Source organism: Pantherophis guttatus, chromosome 18, assembly GCF_059756535.1.
Source record: "Pantherophis guttatus breed Tessera chromosome 18, ASM5975653v1, whole genome shotgun sequence".
NCBI lineage: Eukaryota > Metazoa > Chordata > Lepidosauria > Squamata > Colubridae > Pantherophis > Pantherophis guttatus.
The window spans coordinates 3652501-3678308 of NC_142080.1; the positions used below are offsets into that span (position 1 = coordinate 3652501).

Consider the following 25808-nt stretch of genomic DNA (forward strand, 5'->3'; position numbering starts at 1 on the left):
CCGAATCTACCAACGGGCTCTTGCATTCCAAGCCCCCCATTTCTCTCCGTGTGCCCAGGAGCCATGCAGTCTCCCAAAAAAAGCTTGATTTGCAACTTAAACCACGTCCACTTGCAACACATCTCCTTGGGGCTCCACCTCTCCAGGCACCCAGAACTTCAGGAGGACGCCAACACCTTGGGGCCATCAAGGGAACAAGTGGGTTGCCACGAATGCGAGGAACATGGAGGTCAACTGGTCCCAAGCCTGGTGGACGCCAACTCCAACAACCCATCGTTGACTTGCCGGTGTTGTGAGGCTCACCCGGTATCGTCTGAAGTCAAGCAGGGCCTCCAGGCTCCATCTTCCTTGACCAACCGCCCAACGGTCAACCATGAAGAAGAAGAAGAAGAGGTGGAGGAAGAAGAAGAAGAAGAAGAAGAGGAAGCATCAGACCAAACTTCTTCGTCCATCAGCAGCTGCTCGGATCTCAGCTTGGATGAGTCTCCCATCTCGGTGTACTGCAAGCCCTTCCCTGCTGAAGAGGCCCGAAGTCCAGAAAGCCAACCGAATATTGTCCCCTTGGAGGACACGCAGAACGTTCTGGTCCATCACCAAGAGAGAGGTCCAAACCTTAATGTCCCCATGGTTGAGCATCCTGAGGCCCATATCTGGGATAGTCCAGACAGTTTGTACAGCAGCAGCTCACCAGAATCTCCATTTGACAACTCTCCTCCTTGTCCGGAAAGCCAAGAAGGATCATCTCAGGTTGGGTCCATCAAAGTTCCTCCTCTTGTTCCGCCTCCTGTCCGCCCCTGCAGGGCACCTCCTGCAGTGCCGGTGGTCCCCCCTCGTGGGCTGGAAGTAGATTCCAACTGTAACGCACTCCCAGCCCGTGAGGTCAACAGTGTCTCCTTGGGCCAAGTGGACATCAACTCCAACCGAGCCACGCCGGCGAGGTCTCGTTTTGGAGGCGTGCCTCCTCCGATTCCCCCTCGGACCAAAAGGGGTCTTCAGGGGTTGAGAAGAAGTGAAGGGGGGAAGCCAGCTCCAGAGGTGGCGGTCCCTCCTGAACCTGTGGAGCACCAAGTCCACCGCAGCGAACCCCAAGGAGAAACATCTAAGAAGATCATCACCTCCTTCCATGAGTTGGCTCAGAAGAGGAAGAAGATGACATCCAAGAAGGACCAAAGCGATTGGTTGATTGTCTTTTCTCCCGACACGGAGATGCCTCCGTCTCACGAACTCACCTGGGGAACCGGACAGGAGGCCACCAAGCCATCCACTTGTCCGGTGGAGCCTTCTCCTCCTACCCTCGGTCTCCAACGTGGGGTCATCACGTTTAAAGACCTCCGTCATCGGAAGCAAAACAGCCAACTGGCCACCAAGGCAAGCAACCCAAGCCATCACCGAGGAAATCCTGCTCAAGGGGTCCCCGACGGTCACACGGGGCGAGAGATGAGCGACTCGGAACCCGTGGCCAATGGACATTTCTGGGGCGCGAAGGAAATCCCGCCCCGGATGAAGAGATCTCGTCCGGGTCTACAGCCGATTGTGGAAGGAGGTTCTGACGATGGAGAAGATGTAGGAGTCAAGCCGAAACAGCTTGGGAGACCCATGGAGACTGAATGCCAGGAGAGGTGGGATCCTGACGTTTGCAGGAAGGCAGAGATGGGGGACAGGAAGGTCCCTAAGGGTAAGATGCTCCCCCTTTTCTTGATTGACGGGCCGTGCCTCATTAGATGAAAACTGGAATGATTAGGAATATAAGCAAGGATTCTGACAGGAGTGGTGCGGTGGCCTAGAGGTGGAGCTCTCGCCTCACATTCAGGAGGCTGTGAGTTCAATCCTAGGTAGAGGCAGATATTTCTCTCTCTGGGCACACTTGAGAATATTATCTGCCGAACAAAACTCCGCACCGGTGACAAGAAGGGCATCTGGCCAGGAAAACACTCACTAGCTCCATTCAGTTGCCCAGACTCCACCTCACAAGGGATTATTATGGGGTCGTTAAACGGAGACGATGATAAGCAAGGATTCTGATATCAACAGACACAGCTCTATGCAGGTAGTCCTCGACTTACGACCACAATCGAGCCAAAACTTTCCGTTGCAAAGCAAGACCGTTCTGAAGGGAGTTTGGCTCCGTTTTACGACCTTCCTTGCCACAGTTGTTAAAGGGCATCCCTGCAGCTCTTAAGTCAGTCACACGGCGCTTAAGTGAATCTGGCTTCCCCATGGACTTTACCGGCAACGGTCGTAAGTGTGAAAAATAGTCATAAACCGTTTTTTTTTTTCAGTGCCGTTGTAACTTCGGTCACTAAGTCGAGGACTAGCTGTAAATGGAAGGAGATTTGAACGCCCATCCCTGAAGACATCCTCACATCTAAGGAGGCTTAGGATACAAGATGGGGAGCAAAATTTTTCCTTTCTCATATCTGTACATATCGCAGATTTAACCTCTGCAATAAGAATAATAAGGTTTCTAGACCCTAAGCACTTATCCTATCTAATCTCACTCTTATTTTATCTACGCTAATCAATAATAAGGCAATAATGATACTTCTACAAAGGGACGCGGTGGTTCAGTGGCTAAGACGGTGAGCTTGTCGATCGAAAGGCCGGCAGTTCAACGGTTCGAATCCCACGTGCTGCGTAACGGGGTGAGCTCCCGTTCCTCGTCCCAGCTTCTGCCAACCTAGCAGTTCGAAAGCCCGTAAAAAAAATGCAAGTAGAAAAATAGGTACCACCTTTGGTGGGAAGGGAACCGCGTTCCGTGCGCCTTTGGCGTTGAGTCATGCCGGCCACATGACCACGGAGACGTCTTCGGACAGCGCTGGCTCTTCGGCTTTGAAACGGAGATGAGCAGCGCCCCCTAGAGTTAGGAACAACTAGCACGTATGTGCGAGGGGAACCTTTACTTTTACGAAGGCTTAGATAGGTGGGATAAAAATGTCCCATCCAGTCTGAATAACTGGTGAACAACTTTGCAATTATAATAGTAAGACAATAATTATAATTCATAATCATAATTTTTTTAAAAAAAGCAGGACATTTGCTGGGGATTTGGGGCTGAGTGTTTTTTGTTTGTTTGTTTGTTTTTTGTTTGCTTCCTTGGTTTTTTTTTTTTCTTTCTTTCTTTTTTTTTCTTTCCTGAATGCTCCTCCCATCCTCCCTGCCAGTCGGATTAAATATTTATTGCTTTCCCCGGGAATCACTTTCTCTTTCTTTGTTCTGCGGCTTCCACCTTCAACCTTTCTGGCAAACAAACAGGACGTTTTGTAAGCTAGCTTCCTGCCTTTATTTAAAGAGCCAGAGAGGGGTGGGGGTGGGGGGGGGTTGGCAGAAGGGACGAGAGATCCCGAATTCAGGAATCCGAATTAACTGCTTTTTCCTGTTCAGAAAATTTCCTTCCCCACCCTCCACTCAAAAAAAGTAATCTGAATTTAGCTTCGTTCGTCCAGCAGGAGGAAGGAAAGCAACTGAACCTTACAATCGGGGTTTAATTGTGGCTTGGCTCTCGTCCTTTCAGGAATCCCTAGTGTGGTGTGATGATGTGCATGGGGGGTGGGGGGCTTGCAGAGTCCAGCCCCCCCTGTTTTTTGCATGGGAGGGGGCTGTTTTTAACCTCTATATTCCTGTAGGAATCCTTCCCCCCCTCTTCTCAATTTCCACCTTGTAGGCCCTGGGCTGCAGAGAGTAATAAGGAAGCTGTCACCCAGCCGAGGATGAAGGGGATTGTAGTCCGAATTCCAGGCTTCCAAATAGGGGAGGGTGGAGGTATTGGCTTTGTGGGCGAGTGGGCTGGGCCTCCCTCCCCCAACCAATGATATGTCTGTTTTATTGTGGTGTCCAGAATTAACGTTTTTTTTTTCTCCTTCTCATATTCTCTCTTCCTTCCCTCCCTCCTGTCTCTGCAACCTGCACCCGGCTTTTGGACCCCCTTTCCTGCTGCCGTTCCCCCTCCCCCTTTTACTTCTTTCTGCGCCATCCTCACGTTCTCCACTGGCTCCCCAATATTTCTTTCTGCCACCCACCCCAAAATCCTCCATCCGTCTGGTTCTTGTCTAAAAACCCGCCGGCTGCTATTTTTTCGCGACTCTGACCCCGACGTCTTCTGCGTTTCTCGTCCTTCGTTCCCGCCGCCTGCAGCTCACCAGTTCTTCCCTCGGCCTCGGGGTCTCCCCCCAGCAAAGGGGCAGGCTGCTGGACCCTCTTCTCCCCTTCCCCAACTTCCCAGCTTGGAGAATGCTGCTCAGCTGCCCCCTGACCCATCAGTCGTGGCCTTTTGTCCGAGGCTGAAGACTCTCTCCTGCGAAGACGTTTGCTTATTGGCAACCCGGCAGGGACCGCTTTTCGACGCGGTGTCTCCGGACCTCCCCGTCCGTCTGTCGCCCATCGGGGCGTATTCCCCACCAGCTCGAAGCCTGCTCCCCTTCCTCAGCAGCCCTGATCTGGCCGTCCTGTTCTCCCCCTTTTTCCCCTCCAGCAAATCCTTCCCCATCTTAGCTTTCCCCACCCACCAGGTGCCCGAGCTGTCACTTGGAGCCCGAGACCCCATGGGAAAGCAGGGTGGAAAGGGTCCCTGGGGGAAAGCTATGAGCGCCAAGGAGTCGGGAGCCCCTCGCCAACGTAAGCCTCTCCCCCTCTTCCTCGATGGCGCTTTGCAATCTGCCCTGTCTTTTTGAGGGGGGAGGGGAAAGGACCCTAAAAACAGAGGAAGTTTAGCGGAAAAGGAGGGAGGTGGACTTTGGAATCTCTTCCCGTAGTGCAATATTTAAATCAGAGTTTTCCCAAGCTTGGCAAACTTGAAGATGTGTAGACTTCAACTCCCAGAATTCCCCAACCAGCATAGAATTCTGGGAGATGAAGTCCACGTCGCTTTAAGTTGTCAAGCTTGGGAAAACTTCGATTTAAAAAAAAAAATCAGTCTGGCCTTGCATTGCAAAGGGAGATTTTTGGGACTCGGCTAGTCACCTGGAATTAACCCAGATAAGCAGACCCAATTCAGACCTACCTAACCTGATAACAGTCTTTTTCTATGGATCTGGCAAAGTTTTAAACAGACACCAGGAAGAGAAAGAAAAAAAACAAACAAACCACACCATGGGATGAAGAAAAAAAAAACAAGGGGGAGGGAGGAAGGGGAGAAGGTTAAATAATTAAATAATTCATAAATCCTGCCCACAGAGGAGCAAGTCAACCTATTAAAGGCAGGTTGATTCTTACGTTCTCCACTTCTTTTCTTTCTTTCTTTTTTCTTTCTTTTTTCTTCTTTTTTTACTAGTTCGACATTCTCAGTCCTTTGCTGGGGTCTCACTCCAAGGATGCCCAGCGAGGAAAGGAGATGCGGTCTCTACACAGCTTCGACAACAGAAAAAAGGTAAGATCGTAGGTCGGTTGGTAGGTCGATAGGAAGGAAGGAAGGAAGGAAGGAAGGAAGGAAGGAAGGAAGGAAGGAAGGAAGGAGATGATAGATAGATAGATAGATAGATAGATAGATAGATAGATAGATAGATAGATAAGGAAGGAAGGAAGGAAGGAAGGAAGGAAGGAAGGAAGGAAGGAAGGAAGGAAGGAAGATATGGAGATGATACAGATAGATTAGATCAGGGGTCTGCAACCTTAAACTCTCAAAGAAATAGATAGATAGATAGATAGATAGATAGATAGATAGATAGATAGATGATAGATAGATAGATAGATAGATAGATAGATAGATAGAGATAGACGGAGGGACAGAGGGACAGAGGGACAGGGACAGAGGGATAGATAGATAGATAGATAGATAGATAGATAGATAGATAGATAGATAGATAGATAGATAGATAGATAGATAGATATTATAGAGGAAGGACGGAAGGAAGGAAGGAAGGAAGGAAGGAAGGAAGGAAGGTAGGAAGATATGATGGGCAGACAGACAAAGATAGAGGGAGAGAGAGATGGATAGAGGGGTAGATAGAGGGAGAGAAAGAGAAAGAAAGAAAGAAAGAAAAAAGAAAGAAAGAAAGAAAGAAAGAAAGAAAGAAAGAAAGAAAGAAAGAATAACATGTAGATGTTATTAAAAGTCTTGTTTGTGTAACCTTTAAATGGGCAAAAGTGTGCATCTGCGGGCAACAATTTTTGAACCAAAATATCTCAAATGGGTTCACTTAACAGAATGCACCCATAATCTGGGGCCCAGGACTCCCCTGGAATTGGGACTCTTCCCATACCCCAACGCCATCCTCTACCCCCCCCTCTTTCTTTCTAGCGCTGCTGGTGGCCGTCAGTGCTTCCGTGGACAAAATCATGGCTCATTTCAGCACCGCCCGGAACCTCGTTCAAAAGGTCAGTTCGGCGCACCGGCCCCTCCCCCCCGCTCCCGTTTATCCGCACAACCACCCTGCGAAGTAGGCTAAGCCGAATAAAATGCCATCTTCGGGGTGGTGCAATTCAACTGCACAATTGCAGGCGGTCCTCCACCTACGACCGCAACGGAGCCCAACATTTTCTGCTGCTAAGTGAGACCGTTGTTAAGTAGTAGTAGTAGTAGTAGTAGTAGTAGTTGTTGTTGTTGTTGTTGTTGTTATTATTATTATGGCCTATTTTATGACCGTTGTTAAGTGGATCCCCGCGGGTGGTTAAGTTAGTAACACAGTCGTTAAGTGAATCTGGCTTCCTCGTTGACTTTTTTGCTCGCCGGGAGGTCTCAAAAGGGGGTTGAGTGGCCCTCTCCAGGGACGCTGCGATCGTCACTTGCAAAGCTGCGATAGTTGTAAGCAGGCGTGGGCTGTTGGGGGTTCGCAGCTAGAGAACTTCTAGCTAAGATTCTGAGCAGTTCAGAGAACCCCCAAATCCCACTCCTGGCTGGCCCCGCCCACCCCGCCCCTCCCAGGAATCCCCACGCGGCCCGTTTTAGATGATGGTAAGTGCAGGGCACGCGCGGAGACTGGGGAGGGCAAAAAACAGGCCTCCCGGAAGTTTGGGCCTGGCCTCCAGAGGGCCTTTGGAGCCTGGGGAGGTCTTTTCCGCCCTCCCGGAGGTTCGAGAAAAGCCTCCGGAGCCTGGGGAGGGCAAAATTTTATTTTATGGCTGTTCACCGCCCTGAGTCCTTCGGGAGTAGGGCGGTATACAAATTTAATAAAATGAAATGAAATGAAAATGAAAAAATCGCCCCCCCCACACCGTGGTGCAGTTGGCCGAGTAGGCCACGCCCACCATGGCCACGCCCACCCAGCAACCAGGCAGAGAACCCCTTGCTAAAAATTTTAAAGCCCACCCCTGGTTGTTAAAGTGTTTAAAAACGGCCCTTTTTCCATGCCGCAGTTCGGTTAGTCTCGTTCGGTGGCTTGGCCGGAAGCCAAAGTTAGGATGATTTTCCTCCTTGGTTAAAAAGTTGGGCGGGCAGGATGTTGAGTGTTAATTAGGATAGGCTAATTGGGATAATTAGCAAAGGCAGGGTTGAGTTATTTGCTCTTCTGCTGCTGCCAAGCGCTGGCGCGGTCCTTTCCAGTGGTGAAATCCAAATTTTTTTTACTACCGGTTCTGTGGGCGTGGCTTGGTGGGTGTGGCTTGGTGGGCATGGGAGGGGAAGGATACTGCAAAATCCCCATTCCCTCCCCACTCCTGGGGGAAGGATATTGCAAAATTCCCATTCCTTCCCCATTCTGGGACCAGCCAGAGGTGGTATTTGCCGGTTCTCCAAACTACTCAAAATTTCCGCTACCGGTTCTCCAGAACCTGTCAGAACCTTCTGGATTTCACCTCTCTCCTGCGCAGGCTCAGCTGGGTGATAGTCAGCTCACCCCCGAAGTGGGGTATTTGATCCTCAATACGCTGTGCCCCGCCTTGCACGCCCTGGTGGGTGACGGCCTGAAGCCTTTTCAGAAGGACGTCATCACGGGACACCGGCCCAGTTCTCCGTGGAGCGTCATTGAAGCTTCGGCCAGGCCAGGTAGGTGGTGATAGGGAGGTTAAGAGAATTGGGGAACCGGAGGAGAAGGAAGCATTTCGTGTGGATTGTGGCCTGTATTTGTGTTTGTGTGTATGTGTGTGCAGGGATGGGATTCAGCCGGTTCAGACAGGTTCGGGCAAATCGGATGCTAATTTTTACATCCGGTTCGCCGAACCGGTAATTGCAAGGACTGGTTGGTCCTGCCCATCCCTCCCCTCCCAGGAGTCTCCACGCGGCCAGTTTTGCGAACTAATTGCCTCCTGCAAGCTCCACTCCCCTTTCGCTCCTCTTTCATTCCCTCTGGGAGGGGCCATTCACCGTCCACCTGTGGCTTTACTCCTGAGTCGACCCTTGTTCTTTAGCTGTTCCCTTCGTCTGGCAACTCTGTGCATGCATACACTGGGAACAAGCTCTAGTTGTTCGCCTGTCTCACTGATGTCCGATTCCGAAGGCAGCTGATAATTGTTAGACGGCCCTGGCCCCCTCTCTGCCTCCGACGTAGAGCCCTCATCAGAGCCTTCCCCCGACTCCAGGACTGACTCAGGTTCCTCCCCAACCACCTCACTGTCCGAATCTGTTGTCAGCTCCGCTGGCCGCTGGCAGGCCACAACACACAGTTGTTGGGGTTGACACAAGACCCTCGTTCACACCTAAGTCTATCTTTCCGGCTGAGACGTACGCGATGCTCACAACGGTCTTGCGAAGCGATCTGGTCTGTTTTTTCTCTCCAGGTCCCCACACCAGATCCTTTACCGCGTTATACTGGCGTGTGTCACGTCTGGCCCCACTCCGGAGTAACCACCAACGCTTCCACGCTTTTATCCTGGGCCTTCTGAAGTGAGTCGGGGTGGTGGTGCAAGGTGGGAGGATGGAACTGAGGGAAATGATTTAAAAGTTTTTTTTTTTAAGAAATAAGAGAGTTTTGTTTCTGAAGCTGTCACCGGCTCCCGATTTAAGCATAAAGAGTGGCCCCGTCCCTCTCACGCGTTTAAAAAAAAAAAGGGAGGTTGGGAAAAGAAAGGATGGAAAAAAGATGAAAAGGAAAGACCAACAAGGACAAAAATAGAAAATGAAAAGGGAGACGGATGGTCTTCGACTTACAGAGTGTTTTGCAGTTACGACGGCACTGAAAAAAGTGAATTAGGACTGCTTTTCACACTTAAGAAGACCCGAGGCAGTATCTCCAGAGTGACAGGATCCAAATTGGGATGCTTGGCTATTGGTTCCTTTTTATGACGCTATTGGAGCGTCCCGTGATCTCCTTTTGTGACCTTCCCAGCTGGATCCCGAACAAGCGAAGTCGAGGGGAGAAGCCGGTTTCGCTTAACAAAATTGTAAAAATCAGGCGCGATTCACCGAATGACCAACTGATTTAGGGAGGGCGATTCTGGTACCCCATTTCCTAAATGCTCCCCTCTTATTCTTCTTCCTCAGTTTGAAGCAAGTAGAGGAATGGTTCGCGCAGCTGCAGAGAAACTCAGGTAGGTCAGATTCGAGTGGGTGGGTTGCGTCTTTTCCAGAAAAGGGGTGCTTAACTGAATTGTCAGTTCACAATCTTTTGAGTCTGGCTCAAAACGTCGTTTCCAACGTAGGCTGGGAATTATTTTGATTTTTTTTTTGCAGAGGTCTGAGGAGAATAAGAAAAACATCCATTACCACTAAGAAAATGCTTCTCGGCCGTGGCAATTTAAAGAGTGGAGTGGATTTCAACTCCCAGAATGCCGCAGCCAGTGGGGAATTCTGGGAGTTGAAGTCCACCCATGCTCGCTGGGGAATTCTGGGAGTCAAAACCTACTTGTCTTAAAACAGGTTGGTTGGGGGGATTCTGGGAGCTGAAGCCCACCCAGCTTCAAACGGACAAGGTCGAGACACAGTGGACTAGTAGCTTGGCTCCAATTCAAACACCCGTTTGCTCTTTTCTCTGCTTTTCGTTCTTCCCGCCACCGAACCATCTCGTTATCCCGTTTAAGATGTTCTTCTCCGCTCGTGTTTCTGACCTGTTTTTGCCATTTTTACCCCCCAAAAAAACCAGAACTGATTTCCTCGCTCTACCTGCCCACTGCTTTCCTCCTCCTGAGCCAGCGGTTCTGCCACCGTTGGGCCGAAGAGCTGCTTCTTCTCCTGCAACCCCTTTCCGTCCTCACCTTCCAACTGGACTTGCTCTTCGAACACCGCCACCTGCCCGTCAGCGTCCGGCCGATGGCCCAGCGAAGCACCCCGTCTCCCGAACTCGGCGCCGGTCGTTGGGAGAGCCCCGGTTTGACCCCGGTGGATTTATCCGAATCTCCGATTTCTTTGGAAGATGGGTTCTTGGCTCCATCCAGCCCCTTTCAGGAATGGCTTCTGCCCCAGAGATTTCTGGGGTGGAGAGACCGGCTGGCCAGCACCCTCCGTGGGAACGGGAGCCCGGCTTGGGCCCAACCGGAGCCCAAGGAGGAGACCCCAAACCTGCCGTCGAGCAAGTGGAAGCCCCAATGGACCAAGCTATGGGTGGCCATCAGGGAAAGCCGGGCGGCAGCCGGAGACACCGGTGCCAACGCCGAGGAATGCCCGAAAAAGGAGATAGAAAAACAGGAATCGGTTTGCAAGGAGGAAAGCTCATCGTCAGGGAGCCATCTCAAGCCAGCAATGGATACCCATGAGGCAGGAGAAGTCTACCTGGAAGGAACCCAAGCGGGCGAGGAGAAATCGGAGGCGGGAAACGGGAACGAAAGGTGGCTGGGATGGCTGTTTGGAGCCAATTTTCCCGGGACGCTGAACGAGACGGATTTGAGTCTACCCCGAGCTAGGTAGGTAGGTAGGTGGCGGGACGTCCCTGTGTTTACACCTGGAGAAGCTACGAGGATGACCCACGAAATGTGTTAGGCGTGGGCGGGGAGGGGGGGCTGCCGAAAAGGAGTTTAGCTTTGAAAAGTGAAATGGGAAGGGTTAGGCTGCCTGTCTGGATGTGGCCTCGCTAAGGACTAGAAGCCGGGGCGGGCTGCTGGGGGTTCGCAGGGGTTCGGGAGAACCTCTAGCTCAGATTCTGTGCAGTTCGGAGAACCCCCAAATCCCACTCCTGGCTGGCTCCGCCCACCCCGCTCCTCCCAGGAGTCCCCACGCGGCCCGTTTTGGATGCAGGTAAGTGCAGGGCGCATGTGGAGGCTCGGGGAAGGTGAAAAACGGGACTACCGGAAGTTCAGGAAGGCCGGAAATGGGCCTGTTTCTGGCCTCCAGAGGGCTTCCGGAGCCTGGGGAGGCCGTTTTCGCCTTCCCGGAGGCTCAGGGAAAGCCTCCGGAACCTGGGGAGGGCAAAAATGCCCTGCCCCCCCACTGTGGTGCAGGAGGCCGACTAGGCCACGCCCACCACACCCACGCCCACCCAGCAACCAGCAGAAGAAGCCTTTGCTATCCAAATGGGAGAATTCTGAAATCCGATTCTTCAATTTAAATTTAAAATTCAAAGGAATATATATCGGTTAGTTAGTGCATTATATCCATTTTTTCCCTCCCTACCCCTAAGGCTCCGATTCCCCCCCCCCCATTGGACATTTAGATCCGTGGGGCGATTTCTGAAAGAATCAGCAATTCGTAACGACCTCCATCCCTTCCATGTCTTCGTCTCCAGCAGGCGCCCCTCGAGATGGCTCTGCCCCACCGTTAACGCACTGGCCCTCGCGAAGAAGGGGGGACTGACCCAGAAGTCCTGGCAAGAGGCAGACGGGACCCAGAATCCCCCAGACCCATTACAGACCTACAAGTAAGTTGCTGCCTTGTTGGGACACATCTGTGGGGCAGGGCTTTAGCTGACTGGGAATAAAAGCTCCAGAGCCTGGCGTGCCAGCCAGTCCAGCAGGCCCTTTTTCAAAGCATACCGTTACCGTTATTTCCACCAAACCTGAGAATTCATTCTGAATTCTAGTCCTGCCTTAGGCATGAAAGATGGCCGGGTGATTTTGGGGCCAATCATCAGGAGACGGGGAGTTCTAGTTCCGCTTTAGTCATGAAAGCGAGCTGGGTGACTGGATCAATCACCAGGAGATGGTGAGTTCTAGTCCTGCCTTAGGCATGAAAGATGGCCGGGTGATTTTTGGGCCAATCACCAGGAGACGGGGAGTTCTAGTTCCGCTTTAGTCATGAAAGCCAGCTGGGTGACTGGATCAATCACCAGGAGACGGTGAGTTCTAGTTCCACGTTAGTCATGAAGGCCAGTTGGGTGACTGGATCAATCACCAGGAGACGGTGAGTTCTAGTTTCACTTTAGTCATGAAGGCCAGCTGGGTGACTGGATCAATCCCTAGGAGACCGTGAGTTCTAGTTCTGCCTTAGGCATGAAAGTCAGCTGTCTGATTTGGGTCCAATCACCAGGAGACTGTGATTTCTAGTTTCACTTTAGTTATGAAAGCCAGCTAGGTGTCTGGATCAATCACTAGGAGACGGAGAGTTCTAGTTCTGCTTTAGTCATGAAGGCCAGCTGGGTGACTGGATCCATCACCAGGAGACCGTGAGTTCTAGTTCTCCTTAGGCATGAAAGTCAGCTGTCTGATTTGGGTCCAATCACCAGGAGACTGTGATTTCTAGTTTCACTTTAGTTATGAAAGCCAGCTAGGTGTCTGGATCAATCACTAGGAGACGGAGAGTTCTAGTTCTGCTTTAGTCATGAAGGCCAGCTGGGTGACTGGATCCATCACCAGGAGACAGTGAGTTCTAGTCCCACCTTAGGCATGAAAGCCAGCTGGGTGATTTGGGTCCAATCACCAGGAGACAGTGAGTTCTAGTTCTCCCTTAGGCATGAAAGCCAGCTGGATGATTTTTGGATCAATCATCAGGAGACGGGGAGTTCTAGTTCCACGTTAGTCATGAAGGCCAGTTGGGTGACTGGATCAATCAGCAGGAGACGGTGAGTTCTAATTCTCCGTTAGGCACGAAAGCCAGCTGGGTGATTTGGGTCCAATCACCAGGAGACGGTGAATTCTAGTTCCTCTTTAGTCACGAAAGCTGCTGAGTGACTTTGGTCCCTCCCTCCCTCCCAATCCAGCTCACGGAGTTGTCATTGTGGGGAAAATAGGAGGAAGGAAGGAACTTTTAAGTACGTTCACTGCCCCGAGTTAATTTTAAAAACAATAAAGGTAGGTTGACAACAAACCAACATTTGGCTCCGCTTCCCTCCCTCCTTCCCTCCAGAATGATTATTAGAACAATTAACCAGTGGAACAACTTGCCACCAGAAGTTGCGGATGCTCCAACACTGGAAGTTTTTAAGAAGAGCTTGGATAACCATTTGTCTGAAGTGGCGTAGGGTTGCCTGCCTGAGCAGGGGGTTGGACTAGATGACCTCCCAGGTCCCTCCCTTCCGACTCTTGTTTATTCTATTCTATTTCTTCTGTTTCTCCAGAGCTGTGCGGGCTCTCTGCGACCACGCAGGCGACGCCGCAGGTGGACACCTGGCCTTCTGCAAAGGGGACATCCTGCAAGTGATGGAGACGGTGGACGAAGATTGGCTCAAATGCCTCTCCGGAGACCGGCAAGGCCTCGTCCCCGTGGGTTACACTTCCCTCGTCATGTGAATGGCGGTCCAGGCCAGGTGGAAGAAGGGAGACCCCCCAAGGATGGAGGATCGAACTGACCCCCCCCAAAAAAACTGTTTAAAAAAAAAAATAAACCCACCCCTAAAAGCACCGACTAGGTGGCTCAGTGGCTAAGACACTGAGCTTGTCGATCAGAAAGGTTAGCAGTTCGGCGGTTCGAATCCCTGAGCAGGGGGTTGGCCTAGATGACCTCCAAGGTCCCTGTTACCATCCAAATGACTTAAAGCATCACGGAGGGAGCTTCCTAGCACAGCACCCAGGGATCATTTCAAGCCGACGTGCAAATTTACCCCCCCTCCGAAATGCTGAGCTGTGCTTTCTCGGATCTGGGGATCTTGGACTGGCCCATCCTCCCCGCCGTCGGAAGCTGGCTGGGGATGATGGAAGGGGCGGGGGGGGGGGTATCCCAGGACACCTCGAGTGTTGCGTATGGGGGAAGCTGGACCGGTTTCTTCTCTTTTGACGTCCGGGATTTCTGATTTTGATTTGTCCGCCGCTCGTGTCTGCCGTCCAGCCGCCGTGCAAAAAAGAGCATTTCCCGTCATGTGTATATTGCATATATCCGTGTAAATATAGAAAAATTGATATATATATATATATATATACACACAGCCAACCTTAAAATAACCAAACACAAAAGACTATAGGTAGTCCTCGACTTATAACGGTTCATTTAGTGACCGTTGGAAGTCACAACGGCGCTGGGAAAAAAAAGGCGATTTATGGTGATCCTTTTTCACCCGTACGACCACCCTAAGGTCACGCGGTCGAAATTCAGACGCTTGGTAACGGATTCGTGTTTATGACGGTGGCAAGTGTCCCGGACTCCCCTTTTGCGACCTTCCGACAAAGCAACGTCGAGGGAGGAAGGCGGATTCGCTTAACGACCGGGATTCGCGTAAGCCACAGTTGGCAAGGAAGGTCGTAAAACGGGGCAAAACTCACTGAACGGAGGTCCTCCCTCGGCAACGGGAGATTCCCGGGCTCGATTGCGGTCGTTAAGTCGAGGACTGTCTATATTGCTAGGGTTAACCGGAAGACAAATATCTTAAGGAGCCTAATTTTTAATTATTATTATTATTATTATTATTTTTTGCCACTGCACGCTCTTCCCAAGCGCTCTTTGTTGATTCATTCCTTCTAGAATCAGCCCACTTCTGCTTTCTAGAAGGCCACTTGTACACTGGAGAAGGAAATAAAAATATTGTTCAGACAATCGAATTGGTGAGACCAATTTAACCCTGGTGGCAACGGGGCATCTGGATTGCTTTGCTGGTTCAAAGGCCTGCCTAAAGGTGACGGATTGGGGAGGAACAAGGTTAGCGTGTTTTGCACGCGCCGCACTCTGTTGCTAGGAATCAGGGAGAATTTTGAATTAATTTGCCTTTTTTTGCTCCTCTTTGGGACGTGTTTTTGAGAAATGAATCTTGAATTCAGATTGTGATCTCAAAGAGATGCATCTTCGGCTCCCTCTGGTGGTGCAAAGTGAAAATAACACCTTAAAAAATAATAATAATGTAGAAGCTTTTAAAGGCCCCTGTCTCAAATTTTGGTCACTTGGGAAGGATTTTTTGACTCCCAGAATTCCTCAGCCAGCCTGCTTTCAGATGGGTGGGCTTCAGTTCCCAGAATCCCCCAGCTGGCTTGCTTTAAGATGGGTGGACTTCAACTCCCAGAATCCTCCAGCCACCATTCTTTAATATGGGTGGACTTCAGTTCCCAGAATCCTCCAGCTGGCTTGTTTTAAGATGGGTGGACTTCAACTCCCAGAATCCCCCAGCCATGATGCTTTAATATGGGTGGACTTCAGTTCCCAGAAACCTCCAGCCACCATTCTTTAATAGGAGTGGACTTCAGTTCCCAGAATCCCCCAGCCACCATTCTTTAATATGGGTGGACTTTATTTCCCAGAATCCTCCAGCCGATGTGCTTTAATATGGGTGGACTTCAACTCCCAGAATCCCCCAGCCAATGTGCTTTAATATGGGTGGACTTCATTTCCCAGAATCCTCCAGCCGATGTGCTTTAATATGGGTGGACTTCATTTCCCAGAATCCTCCAGCCATGATGCTTTAATATGGGTGGACTTCATTTCCCAGAATCCTCCAGCCGATGTGCTTTAATATGGGTGGACTTCAGTTCCCAGAATCCTCCAGCCACCATTCTTTAATATGGGTGGACTTCAGTTCCCAGAATCCTCCAGCCATCATGCTTTAATATGAGTGGACTTCATTTCCCAGAATCCTCCAGCCGATGTGCTTTAATATGGGTGGACTTCAGTTCCCAGAATCCTCCAGCCACCATTCTTTAATATGGGTGGACTTCAGTTCCCAGAATCCTCCAGCCGTGATGCTTTAATATGGGTGGACTTCAGTTCCCAGAATCCTCCAACCACCATTCTTTAATATGGATGGACTTCAGTTCCCAGAATCCTCCAACCACCATTCTTTAATATGGGTGGACTTCATTTCCCAGAATCCCCCAGCCGTGATGCTTTAATATGGGTGGACTTCAGTTCCCAGAATCCCCCAGCCACCATTCTTTAATATGGATGGACTTCAGTTCCCAGAATCCCCCAGCCACCATTCTTTAATATGGACTTCAGTTCCCAGAATTCCCCAGCCGATGTGCTTTAAGATGGATGGGGCTCAACTCCCAGAATTCCCCAGCTGGCATACTTTACAACTGCCCCGAATTATGACCAAATTGGGGTCTTAAGGTCGGAGGTCAAAGACTACCTGCGCTTAAATTCAGTCTTTTTTTCCCCCAACTTTAGCAACCGTTAAGATGTGTGGATTCCAACTCCCAGAATTCCCCAGCGGCCCAGTTCCACCCCGCCCTTCCCCAAATCCGAGGCTCAATCAGCTGTCACCCCTAAGATTTAGGATTACTCAATTGAATGACAGCTTTCATCTTGGAGGCTGAACCAGAAGGGAAGGTGTGCAACGGATTGTCGGTAAGCAGTCGCAAAATCCCAAAATTAGCCGGATCTGCAAGACGCATCCCTTTGGGGCCAAAATTGCAAAGGATGTAACTGTCACAACTGGAGGAATTTCGGCTGCAAGTCATCCAGTAAAAGGAACAGAGTTTGATTGACAGCTCTAACCACTAGTCAGGGCCACCTAATCTGCTAATCTGCAATTAATCTCTCCCCAAACCACCAATCTCAAAAGTTTTTTCCCCGAAATGTCCCAATTTCTCCAATATTTTGTCACCTTCAGTCCCCGCTTTTAAAACCGCCCCTGGGAGGAATTTTGATTTCCAATTTACAGGTAGCCCTCAATTTACAACGGTTCCGTTTAGCGACCAAAGTTACAACGGCGCTGAAAAAAGGGATTTTTCACACTTACGACCGTTATAGTATTCCCCCCGGCCATGTGATCAAAAATTCAGACGTTTGGCAACTGTCTCGTCTTTACGACAGTTGCGGGGTCCCGAGATCCCCTTTTACAACCTCATGATGGAGAAGCCAGACTCGCTTAACGACCACGTCCCTCACTTAACAGCAGGGATTCACTTAACAACGGTGGGCAAGAACTCCTACCGTGGGGCAAGAGTTAACACGTTTCTCGCTTAGCCACGTCAATGTTGAGCTCAATTCAGTGGTGGGTTGCTACCGTTTCGCCCCAGATCGGGCGAAATGGTAGCGGCTGCGGGAGGCTCCGCCCACCTGCCCAGACGCTTCTGTGCCTACCCACAAACGAACTGGTAGCGCCGGGTTTTGAAATTGCGGTCGTAAGGGCAAGGACTGCCTGTAACAAGACTGTTAACGGTAGCGTTGAAAGACCCCCCCTCCCCAAACTGAGGTCAAAGGGCAGCTAAAATTGAAAGGGAAGGGAGGAAAAAAAAAGAATTTTTAGCAAACGCTGGGGGAGAAAAAAACAAAACAGAAAACACCCTGAAACCGTAAATAAGAAACATGTGGTTTTTTTTCCATTTAATACTAGAATCTCTCAATATTTGAGATGCAGGCTCTTATTTTTTTTTTTTTTTTATGCAATTACATCCAATGTTAAAATTGGTAATACATAATTTACAAAGATTAAACATCAAAACAATTGTCTATTTAGATATGCTTTTGTAAAAAGGAAATATATTAGCAGCAATTCTTCTCAGTCGCCACACGGCTTTTGTCCCATGCAGGCTAAAAAGAGTTTTGTTATCTCCACTTTGCCACAAAATGTAGTGCTTTTTGTTTTTCTTTCTTTCTTTCATTATTTTCTTTCTTTCTTTCTTTTTTTTTAAATTTTCCTGGGCCTCTTTCTTTATTAGGGTTGTGTTTTTGTTTGAAAACAACGGGTCTCGGTCTCCTTTTAAAGTTTTCATACAAAATAACCTTCCCTTTCCCTCCCAAGCTGTCCCGATTTATTTGATTTTATTTCTCCTCCTAAAAAGTCAGCGATTCTCTACAAACCGAGTTTTAAGAAAACAAAGCCAAAAAATAAAAATAAAAATATTTTTTTGGGGAAAAAAAAAAAAGCCAACACAAATTCTTCGTGCTTCTCTAGAATTTGATTGTCTAAAAAATCATCGGCTTCGTCTTTATTTACTCTTTCCGACAAAAAAAAAAAGAAAGATTTCTTTCTTTTCTTTTAAAAATCATCATCATCATAATAATAAAAAAACAAACAACGGCAAAGTTTTAGTGTCTCGCATCTCGCGTTCCCCCGGGCACGCTTGAATTTTTTTCTTTATTTTTTTTTAAAAAAATCAACATTATTATTCTTCTTCTCTGCTCCACTGTCAGCGACATCGAACATTATTATTATTTTCTCTTTAAAAAGGACTTTTTTTTTTGTTTTTAAACCTCTCTCTCTCTCTTTTTTAGTGTTTGACACCATTTCGAGACCAAAAAAAAAATAAAAAATAAAGTATTCCCGCCCGCTCCCGTTTTTCAAACTCGGCGCAACTAAAAAAGAAACAAAAACACAAATTATTGTTTCTTTCCCCCCCCCCCACTTGCAACTCCCTTATTTTTAAAACATGCGATTTTGTGGTTTAGTCCCGCACGACACAAACATTTGAGTATCACATACTCTTGGGGAATCTTGCTATACAATTGCTTCTCTACAGTAAGAAAATATTCCAAACGGTGGGGTTTTTTTTTTTAACTCCTTTTGTCTTTTGTTGTCGTTTTTCTTTTTTAATAAAATATTTTTCTTTTGCACCGCGAAGGGCCGTCGTTATTTGTCCCTCTCGGTTTTATTCTCCCCCCCGATCTCGAGAAAACCCCTCTTCACTTTCCCCGTTTCCCCCCTCCCTCCCGTCAAAATCCCGCATTATTATTATATATATATTTTTTGTTAAAAACCATTGAAATCGTCCGGTTTATGAATGGAATGGCGCCTTGGTTTCTGTTGTTATTGTGGTTTTTTTTTTTCTCCGTTGTGGTTTCAAAACTAAGATCAAAAGAAGAATTAATATAGTCAACGAGAAAAATGTACAGTGATTGGACAACAAAAATTGGTCCGTCCGGAAGGAACATGGAGAAAGAGAGAAAGAAAAAGAGAGAGAGAAAGAGAGAGAGAGAGAGAGAGAAAGTTACCATATTGCTTTACAATCACACGAGAAAAAAAAAAAAATTAAAAAGGAAAAGGTTTAAGATATATACAACTTGGCACATTTAAAAACAGGATTTTCGTTTATAAGGACACCAAAAAACAGGACCAAGAATATGCATGTGAACGCCGAAAAGACGAAGAGCGGGAAGCCACGTTAAAGAGCCAGTGTGGAAAAAAAAAAAAAAGGAAAAAAAAAGAAAAACCTCCGATTTTTGTGTGGGGTTTTCGCTGCTGGGGAAAACTTTGCAGAAAGTCTCTCCTTTTTTGATTTTCCCCGCGTGAAAAGTCTGGATTTTTTTTTTTTTTTGCAGCAAACGGGGGGGGGGGGGGACAGAAGAAGAAGAAAAAGAAAAACAAACAAACCGCCCCCCCCTTTGAAAAAAATCCTTATTTTGTTTTTGTCTTCCATGACGATTTTGATTTTTTATTCCCCCCCACCCCGCACCCTTTGTTCCTGGCCAAAGAGGCGGAGTGCGAAATACACTGCCTCTTTAAGAGGCAGCCGCTTGGTGAGCTGTACAGTTTTTGTCTTTCGAAATTTAAAAACAAACAACAAAAAACACAAGGGTTTAAAAAAAAAAAAATCAAAAAGGAAAATTAAAAAAAGGGGGGAGGAAAAAAAAAAGCCCGCAAAAGAGTAGTGTCATCGGTGGGTCCAGTCGTCTCGACAGCTTCGCGACAAGACGCTCGCTCGTTCGCTCGCTCAGAAATACTGTTTTCACGGTTCGTGTAGTGAAAAAGGAATATATATATATATATATATATATATATATCTGGGTTCTCCCACCCTCCCTCTTTCTCGACTCCCCCCCCGCTACGATATACACTGGACGCATGAGAGAACGACAGCTGAGTACGAAAGCGGGCAGGAGGGGGAAAAGGCGATTTTTTTTAAAAAGAAGGGAAGAAAGAGGAGGAAAGGAAAAAAACGAAAGAGAAAAGACGGGAAAAGCCCGCAAGAAGGGGGGGCTATTCTGAACCCGGAACCTGCTTTAAAAAAAAAAAAAAAAAATTCTCCGCAACAGGAGGGGGAGGCAAAAAAAAAAAAAAAGAATTTAAAATTAAAATTAAGCGCAGCATCCTCTTTGTCCCGTCCTCCCGTGGGATGCACGACGTGGAACCCAAGTGCTTCCGAAAAATCCAACCGTAGTTTCCCTGGGGGGAAGGGGGGGCAATCCGTAGGGAACGCGAAGCTTCCTGTGTGTGCAAAATGTCCGGTAAGGAAATTCTCCCTCCCTCCCCGCGGTCTCGTTCCGGTGCCTGCCAGAGACAGGTTTTTAATTTTTTTTTAAATATATAGATATATATATATTTATATTTTGCTAGACCTCGGGGGGGCCACGCAGTGCCCGGATAATTCCCCGGATTTTGGAAAGGGCAGGACCGACGAGGTGCCCGTGGGAGGGGGGGGGCAGCAGGGCAGGTGCCCCCCACGGCTTTTCTAGGCGACGCCTTGTTTTTCTCCCTCTGGACCATCTGAGTGAAATGGGGCAGGGGAATCAAAAAGAATAAATTAAATTAAAACCGTGACCGTCCCGTCCCCCTCCGTCCCGTCCCCCCGAGGAGAGAGGCTGTTTTTTTTTTCCTAAGTACCTTAAGAGGAACGAGATGGCAGGGCTGGCTCCCCCCCTGTCCCCACAGTGCTGAAGGCTCCTGGGGGATGTGGGTGGGGAGGGGGTGAGTGGGTGGGAGGGGGCTTGCCTGCCCAAGTGCAGGGACTAAGTGCTACAGAACCGTTTCGTCAGTTTCCTTCTGCTCGGCCGGACCGCGAGGGCTTCGGCCTCTTCTTGCCACCGGTTGCTTCTTCCAGGAGGGCTGAGAGACGCAGGATGGCGGAAAGTCCAAAAATCCCGGCCCGGCTGTCAGTCTTAACGCCCGGAGGAATTGCAAGACGCACCCTTGCTGCAGGGGGTGAGGGGGAGGGGCGCGCGGGCGGTGTGCGGGAGGGGAGAAAAACACACGGACGCGGGTTCACTTCCTGCAGCTGCTCTCAGGGAGGAGGAGGGTGCGACGTCGCAGCTTCCTTCCGGAGCCTTCCTCCAACAGGTAGGTGACGTCGATGGCTGCACGGAGAAGGTGGGGGGGGGGGGAAGCGGAGACAGAGCAGAAAGGTTAAGGAGAGGTTTAAAAGATGATAGGATGAACAGCACGACGGTCGTTTTTTGTTTTGTTTTGCGGGTGGAAATACACAAAGGGCTGCTTTGGGGAGGAACGGGGGGGGGGGAGAGATGGAGTGTCCAGCGGGCATTTACCAGACCGTTTTCAGAGCAGGGACTCTTCCAGAACACAGGATAACAGAGTTAGGCGGGACCTCAGAGGTCTTCTAGTCCAACCCCTTAGCAGGAGATACTACAACATTCTGGACAAATGGCTATCCCAGGGTTTCTTTAAAAATCCGTGATGGGGGGGAGGGAGGGAGGAAAGTTGAAGGGAGCTTGGAGGTCTTCTAGTCCAACCCCCTGCTCAAACAGTCCTAGACCAGTCCAGACAAAGGGTTATTCAATATCTTCTTGAAAACAGATGGAGATGGAAGAAATGAAGGAATATACAGATACAGAGGAAGGGAGGAAGGAAGGAAGGAGGAACAAAGGAAGAAAGGAAGGAAGAAGGAAGGAAGGAGAGAGGAAGGAAGGGAGGGAGGAAGGAAGGAAGGGAGGAAGGAAGGAAGGAAGGAGAGAGGAAGGAAGGAAGGAAGGAAGAGAGGGAGTAAGGAAGGAAGGAGAGAGGAAGAAAGGAAGGAGAGAGGAAGGAAGGGAGGGAAGAAGGAAGGAAGGAGAGAGGAAGGAAGGAAGGAGGAAGGAAGGAGAGAGGAAGGAAGGAAGGAGAGAGGAAGGAAGAAAGAAGGAAGGGAGGGAGGAAGGAAGGAAGGAGAGAGGAAGGAAGGAAGGAAGGAGAGAGGAAGGAAGGAGAAACGAATGAATGAAGGAAGAAAGGAAGGAAGGAAGGAGAGAGGGAGGAAGGGAGGGAGGGAGGGAGGGAAGGTTCCAGGGAAACTCACCGTTTTTTCCTGGGATTCTCTCTAAGAGGGTGAGGAGTATTTGGTTCAGCCGCTCCCGCTGCAGGTGCCGGCGTTCTTCCGGGCTGCAAGGCTCCCTGGGCTCGGGGCTGCCCTCCTCTGCCTTTTTATCCAGCTCGACGTTGTCCAGGGAAGGGGCCTCTTTCTCGGGCTCCTCGGGGTGGGCTGGGGGCTCTCCAGGAGGGGGCTCGGGATTGGCAATCCCCTCTTCCGGAAGGGGGAGAGGCTCCTCCTCCTGAGGCAGGTCTTTATTTTGGGACTTGGAGCGGTCGGACTTCCAAGACGACCTGGGAAGGGAGAAAAAGAGAGGAATGATGGAATAACAGAGCTGGAAGGGGCCTCAGAGGTCTTCTAGTCCAACCCCATGCCCAAGCAGGAGGCCCTATATCTTTGCAGACAAATGGTTGTCCAATCTCATGGGGCACCCACAACTTCTGGAGGGAAGTCGTTCCAGAGAGCCTGAAAGATGAGGAGGGGGCTGTTTGGCAGGAAGGGGTGCTTGCCCCCCACCCCCAAGAAGTCTCCACGATCACTACAGATTTGAATTGTAAGATGGACTGTAAGAGGCACTTTTTCGTCTCCCAAAAGGGGGTGAAAATGTCTGTGTCTTATAGACCGAATATTGCTGAAGCCTTGCCCTCCCGTTGGTCGTTTTTTGGTCTCCGCATAGGCCTTTTTCAGGGCTTTTTTTGGCCCGTTTTCAGGGCTTTTTTCAGCCTGTTTTCGGAAAAAAACGGGCCGAAAAAAGCCTTGAAAATGGGCCAATAAAAGCCTCGAAAACGGGCTGATAAAAGCCTTGAAAATGGGCCAATAAAAGCCTCAAAAACGGGCTGAAAAAAGCCTCGAAAATGGGCCAATAAAAGCCTCGAAAACGGGCCAAAAAAAAAGCCTCAAAAGCAGGCTGAAAAAGTCTCAAAAACAGGTCAAAAAAAGCCTCGGAAACGGGCTGAAAAAAGCCTTGAAAATGGGCCAATAAAAGCCTTGAAAACGGGCCGAAAAAAGCCTTGAAAACGGGCCGAAAAAAGCCTTGGAAACGGGCCAAAAAAAGCCTTGAAAACGGGCCAAAAAAGCGGTGAAAACGGGCCGAAAAAAGTCTCAAAAACAGGCAGAAAAAAGCCCCGAAAACGGGCCGAAAAAACCCTCAAAAACAGGCAGAAAAAACCCTTGAAAACGGGCGGAGAAAAGTCTCAAAAACAGGCAGAAAAAAGCCTCAAAAACAGGCCGAAAAAAGCCTTGAAAACGGACAGAAAAAAGGCTGGAAAAGGGTTAGGCCCAAAACTTTTTGTTGTTGTTATTTTCCTCTTCTAAATTTAAGTGTGTCTTATAGTCAGGTGTACCTTATAGTCCAAAAAATACGGTACCTCAAAGGGCTGTGGTGAAGGTGTTTTCACACAACCATCAAGGGGACTCACCTGCCTCCGTTCCTCTTGTAGTTGTCAGGTACGTAATGAGGCTGAAATGGAAGAAAAGAAAAGAAAAAAAGCCCATCAGATTCAATCTCCAGGGTATCTTGAGACCCATCCATCAAAGAGAGGTCATCCCAGGGAGGGAGAGGTTTGGGAAACTGAGGCAGGGCCAGGCAAAAATCTGGTTGCAGACTGTGAAGTGTTAACCACCAACCACAGCGTATCCAAATGTTGAAAGTTCCCGATTAAAAGGGGAAGAAATTGATAAGAGTACAGATAGTCCTTGACTTACAATTAGCGACCGTTCGAAGTTGCGACGGCATTGAAAAAAAAGTGACTCATGCCCGTTTCTCACACTTGCCTCCCTGTGGTCGTGTGATTTACATTCAGTTGCTTGGCAACTGATTCAGATTTATGACGGTCGCAGCGTCCGTGTGTGCGTATGCATGTCACGTGATACCCTGTTGCAACCTTCCAACAAGGGGGGAAATGCCAGATTCGCTTCCCGTCCTGGTGGCTAATTTAACGACAGTCGATTCGCTTAACGAATGTGGCAAGGAAAGTCGTAAAAACGATGCGGTGGGGGGGGGGGCGAACTCACTTCGCCGACGTCTCCCTTGGCGATCTAAATTTGGGGGCTCCGCCACGGTCGTGGAGCGGAGGGGCGACCTGAATTTTAAGGGAGGCGGTCGCGGGGGGCTACCGGAGGCTTCTTCTTTGCCGAGGAGGGTTAAAGTTGCTTACCGAGAAGTCTCTTTTCGGCGCCAGCCGTTTCGGGAAGTGGTCGAAGGCGTAGGATTTGGTGCAGACCGGATAGCGGTTACGATGGATTTTGTAGAAGAGATGGGCCGACTTGTCCAGCCGATAATCGCAGATGTAAACATCTGGCTCCTTCGCCCCTTTGGGTCTTCCTGAAAGTGGGGGAGGGAAGGGGGGGAAGAAGTTCTCAAGGTCATTCTCCGCCCCAAAGACCACCAGCCCTTCCTTCGATTGAGGGGGGCGGGGAGGGGGCAACCATTTGTCTGAGGCAGGCGGGAGGAAAGCCGCTTCTGGGATCTGGCCGACTTGCCTTTGCAGTAGGTGTAGAGATCCAGCACGCAGCAGGTCCCCACCACCGCCTCCAGAGGGATGATCTCGTACAGTGGCACCCGGAAGAGCTCGTTGTGGTAGAACTTGCGGGAGGGCGAGTGGTGGGTTTCGTGCGGGCGGAAGTAGTGGTGGCCGAAGGCGAAACGTTCCCCCCTGCAGGAAGGCGAGAAGCAAAGGGAGTCCCCCCACCTAAAGCCGCTGTGCTCAAAAGAGGAGGCTCCTCTGGGCAACCAACAGTGACTTGGAGGGTTTGTGGGTTTTTTTTTTGAATTTGAACTCACAGCCTGTTGCTGATCGTTGCTTTAAGGTAGGGTTTCTTCAGTTTTAGAAACTTTAAGAGGACTTCAATTCCCAGAATTCCCCAACCAGAGTGCTTTAAGAGGTGTGGACTTCAGCTCCCAGAATTCCCCAACCAGAATGCTTTAAGAGGGATGGACTTCAGTTCCCAGAATCCCCCAACCAGAATCTTTAAGAGGGATGGACTTCGACTCCCAGAATGCTTTAAGAGGGATGGACTTCGACTCCCAGAATCCCCCAACCAGAATGCTTTAAGAGGGGTGGACTTCAGCTCCCAGAATCCCCCAACCAGAATGCTTTAAGAGGAGTGGACTTCGACTCCCAGAATCCCCCAACCAGAATGCTTTAAGAGGAGTGGACTTCGACTCCCAGAATTCCCAGATATAATAGTTTAAAGCGGTGTGGAATTCTGGCTGAGGAATTCTGGGACTTGAAGTCCACACCACTTCAAACTTTCAAAGGTGAGTGCTCTAAGGAAGCTTTTTGGATGAGAAGCGAAACAACTGAACACAAAGATATATTTTTTTTTCTGCTGAACATCTAATTCCCACAGCCCTGTCTTAGGCCTAAAGGTATTTACACCACGTAGTAGGGGCTGTATTGCTCTTATCCTTCCCATCTACCTATGTGGGGGAAAGTTTTATATCTTCAAAAACTTGTGAACTGCCGGCCAAAAGAACCAGCGAAAAACTCCTGCCATGTTTGCCGTGAATTCACGGCGTCCACCACAACCATTTCCAGCGTGGCTGAAAGGCGAAAAGAACTGACTTTTTTTTCCCCCCATGGAGGAAGACGTGAAAAACTCACTTCTCATTTTTCCACAGCTTCTCGATCCGGAAGATATCCAGCCTTTCGCGGTTGATGTGGGACAGCAGGCGGTACGACTGCCGGACCGGGTGGCCGTCGGGGGTTCTTCGGCTATCTCGCATCAGGTACACGCAGTCTCCTGCGGGCGGG

At 49.4% G+C, this 25808-nt stretch overlaps 2 protein-coding genes across 5 annotated transcripts in view; one reads left to right on the forward strand and one right to left on the reverse strand.

Annotated features, from left to right (window-relative positions):
- Positions 1-13690, forward strand: part of RUSC1 (RUN and SH3 domain containing 1) — a 17654-nt gene extending 3964 nt beyond the window's left edge. Inside the window, exons 2-11 of one of the 4 annotated variants that reach the window (XM_087881378.1) lie at positions 1-1675; positions 4132-4611; positions 5267-5362; positions 6233-6309; positions 7741-7915; positions 8647-8752; positions 9350-9396; positions 9948-10704; positions 11523-11654; positions 13290-13690. The exon at positions 1-1675 is cut by the window's left edge and continues 11 nt beyond it. In XM_087881378.1, the coding sequence (XP_087737504.1) occupies positions 64-1675; positions 4132-4611; positions 5267-5362; positions 6233-6309; positions 7741-7915; positions 8647-8752; positions 9350-9396; positions 9948-10704; positions 11523-11654; positions 13290-13461 (3654 nt within the window). In that variant the 5' untranslated portion in view covers positions 1-63 and the 3' untranslated portion in view covers positions 13462-13690. The remainder of the gene's footprint in view (positions 1676-4131; positions 4612-5266; positions 5363-6232; positions 6310-7740; positions 7916-8646; positions 8753-9349; positions 9397-9947; positions 10705-11522; positions 11655-13289) is intronic. The other 3 variants (XM_087881379.1, XM_087881380.1, XM_087881381.1) reach the window with 3 other exon arrangements.
- Positions 13691-20360: 6670 nt separating this feature from the next.
- The window catches only part of ASH1L (ASH1 like histone lysine methyltransferase), a 66218-nt gene continuing 60770 nt past the window's right edge, over positions 20361-25808 (reverse strand). The window contains exons 23-28 of the mRNA XM_087881377.1: positions 25659-25797; positions 24535-24707; positions 24210-24376; positions 23472-23512; positions 22042-22346; positions 20361-21106 (exon numbers count right to left, since the gene is read on the reverse strand). Coding sequence (XP_087737503.1) covers positions 21015-21106; positions 22042-22346; positions 23472-23512; positions 24210-24376; positions 24535-24707; positions 25659-25797 — 917 coding nt within the window. The 3' untranslated portion in view covers positions 20361-21014. The remainder of the gene's footprint in view (positions 21107-22041; positions 22347-23471; positions 23513-24209; positions 24377-24534; positions 24708-25658; positions 25798-25808) is intronic.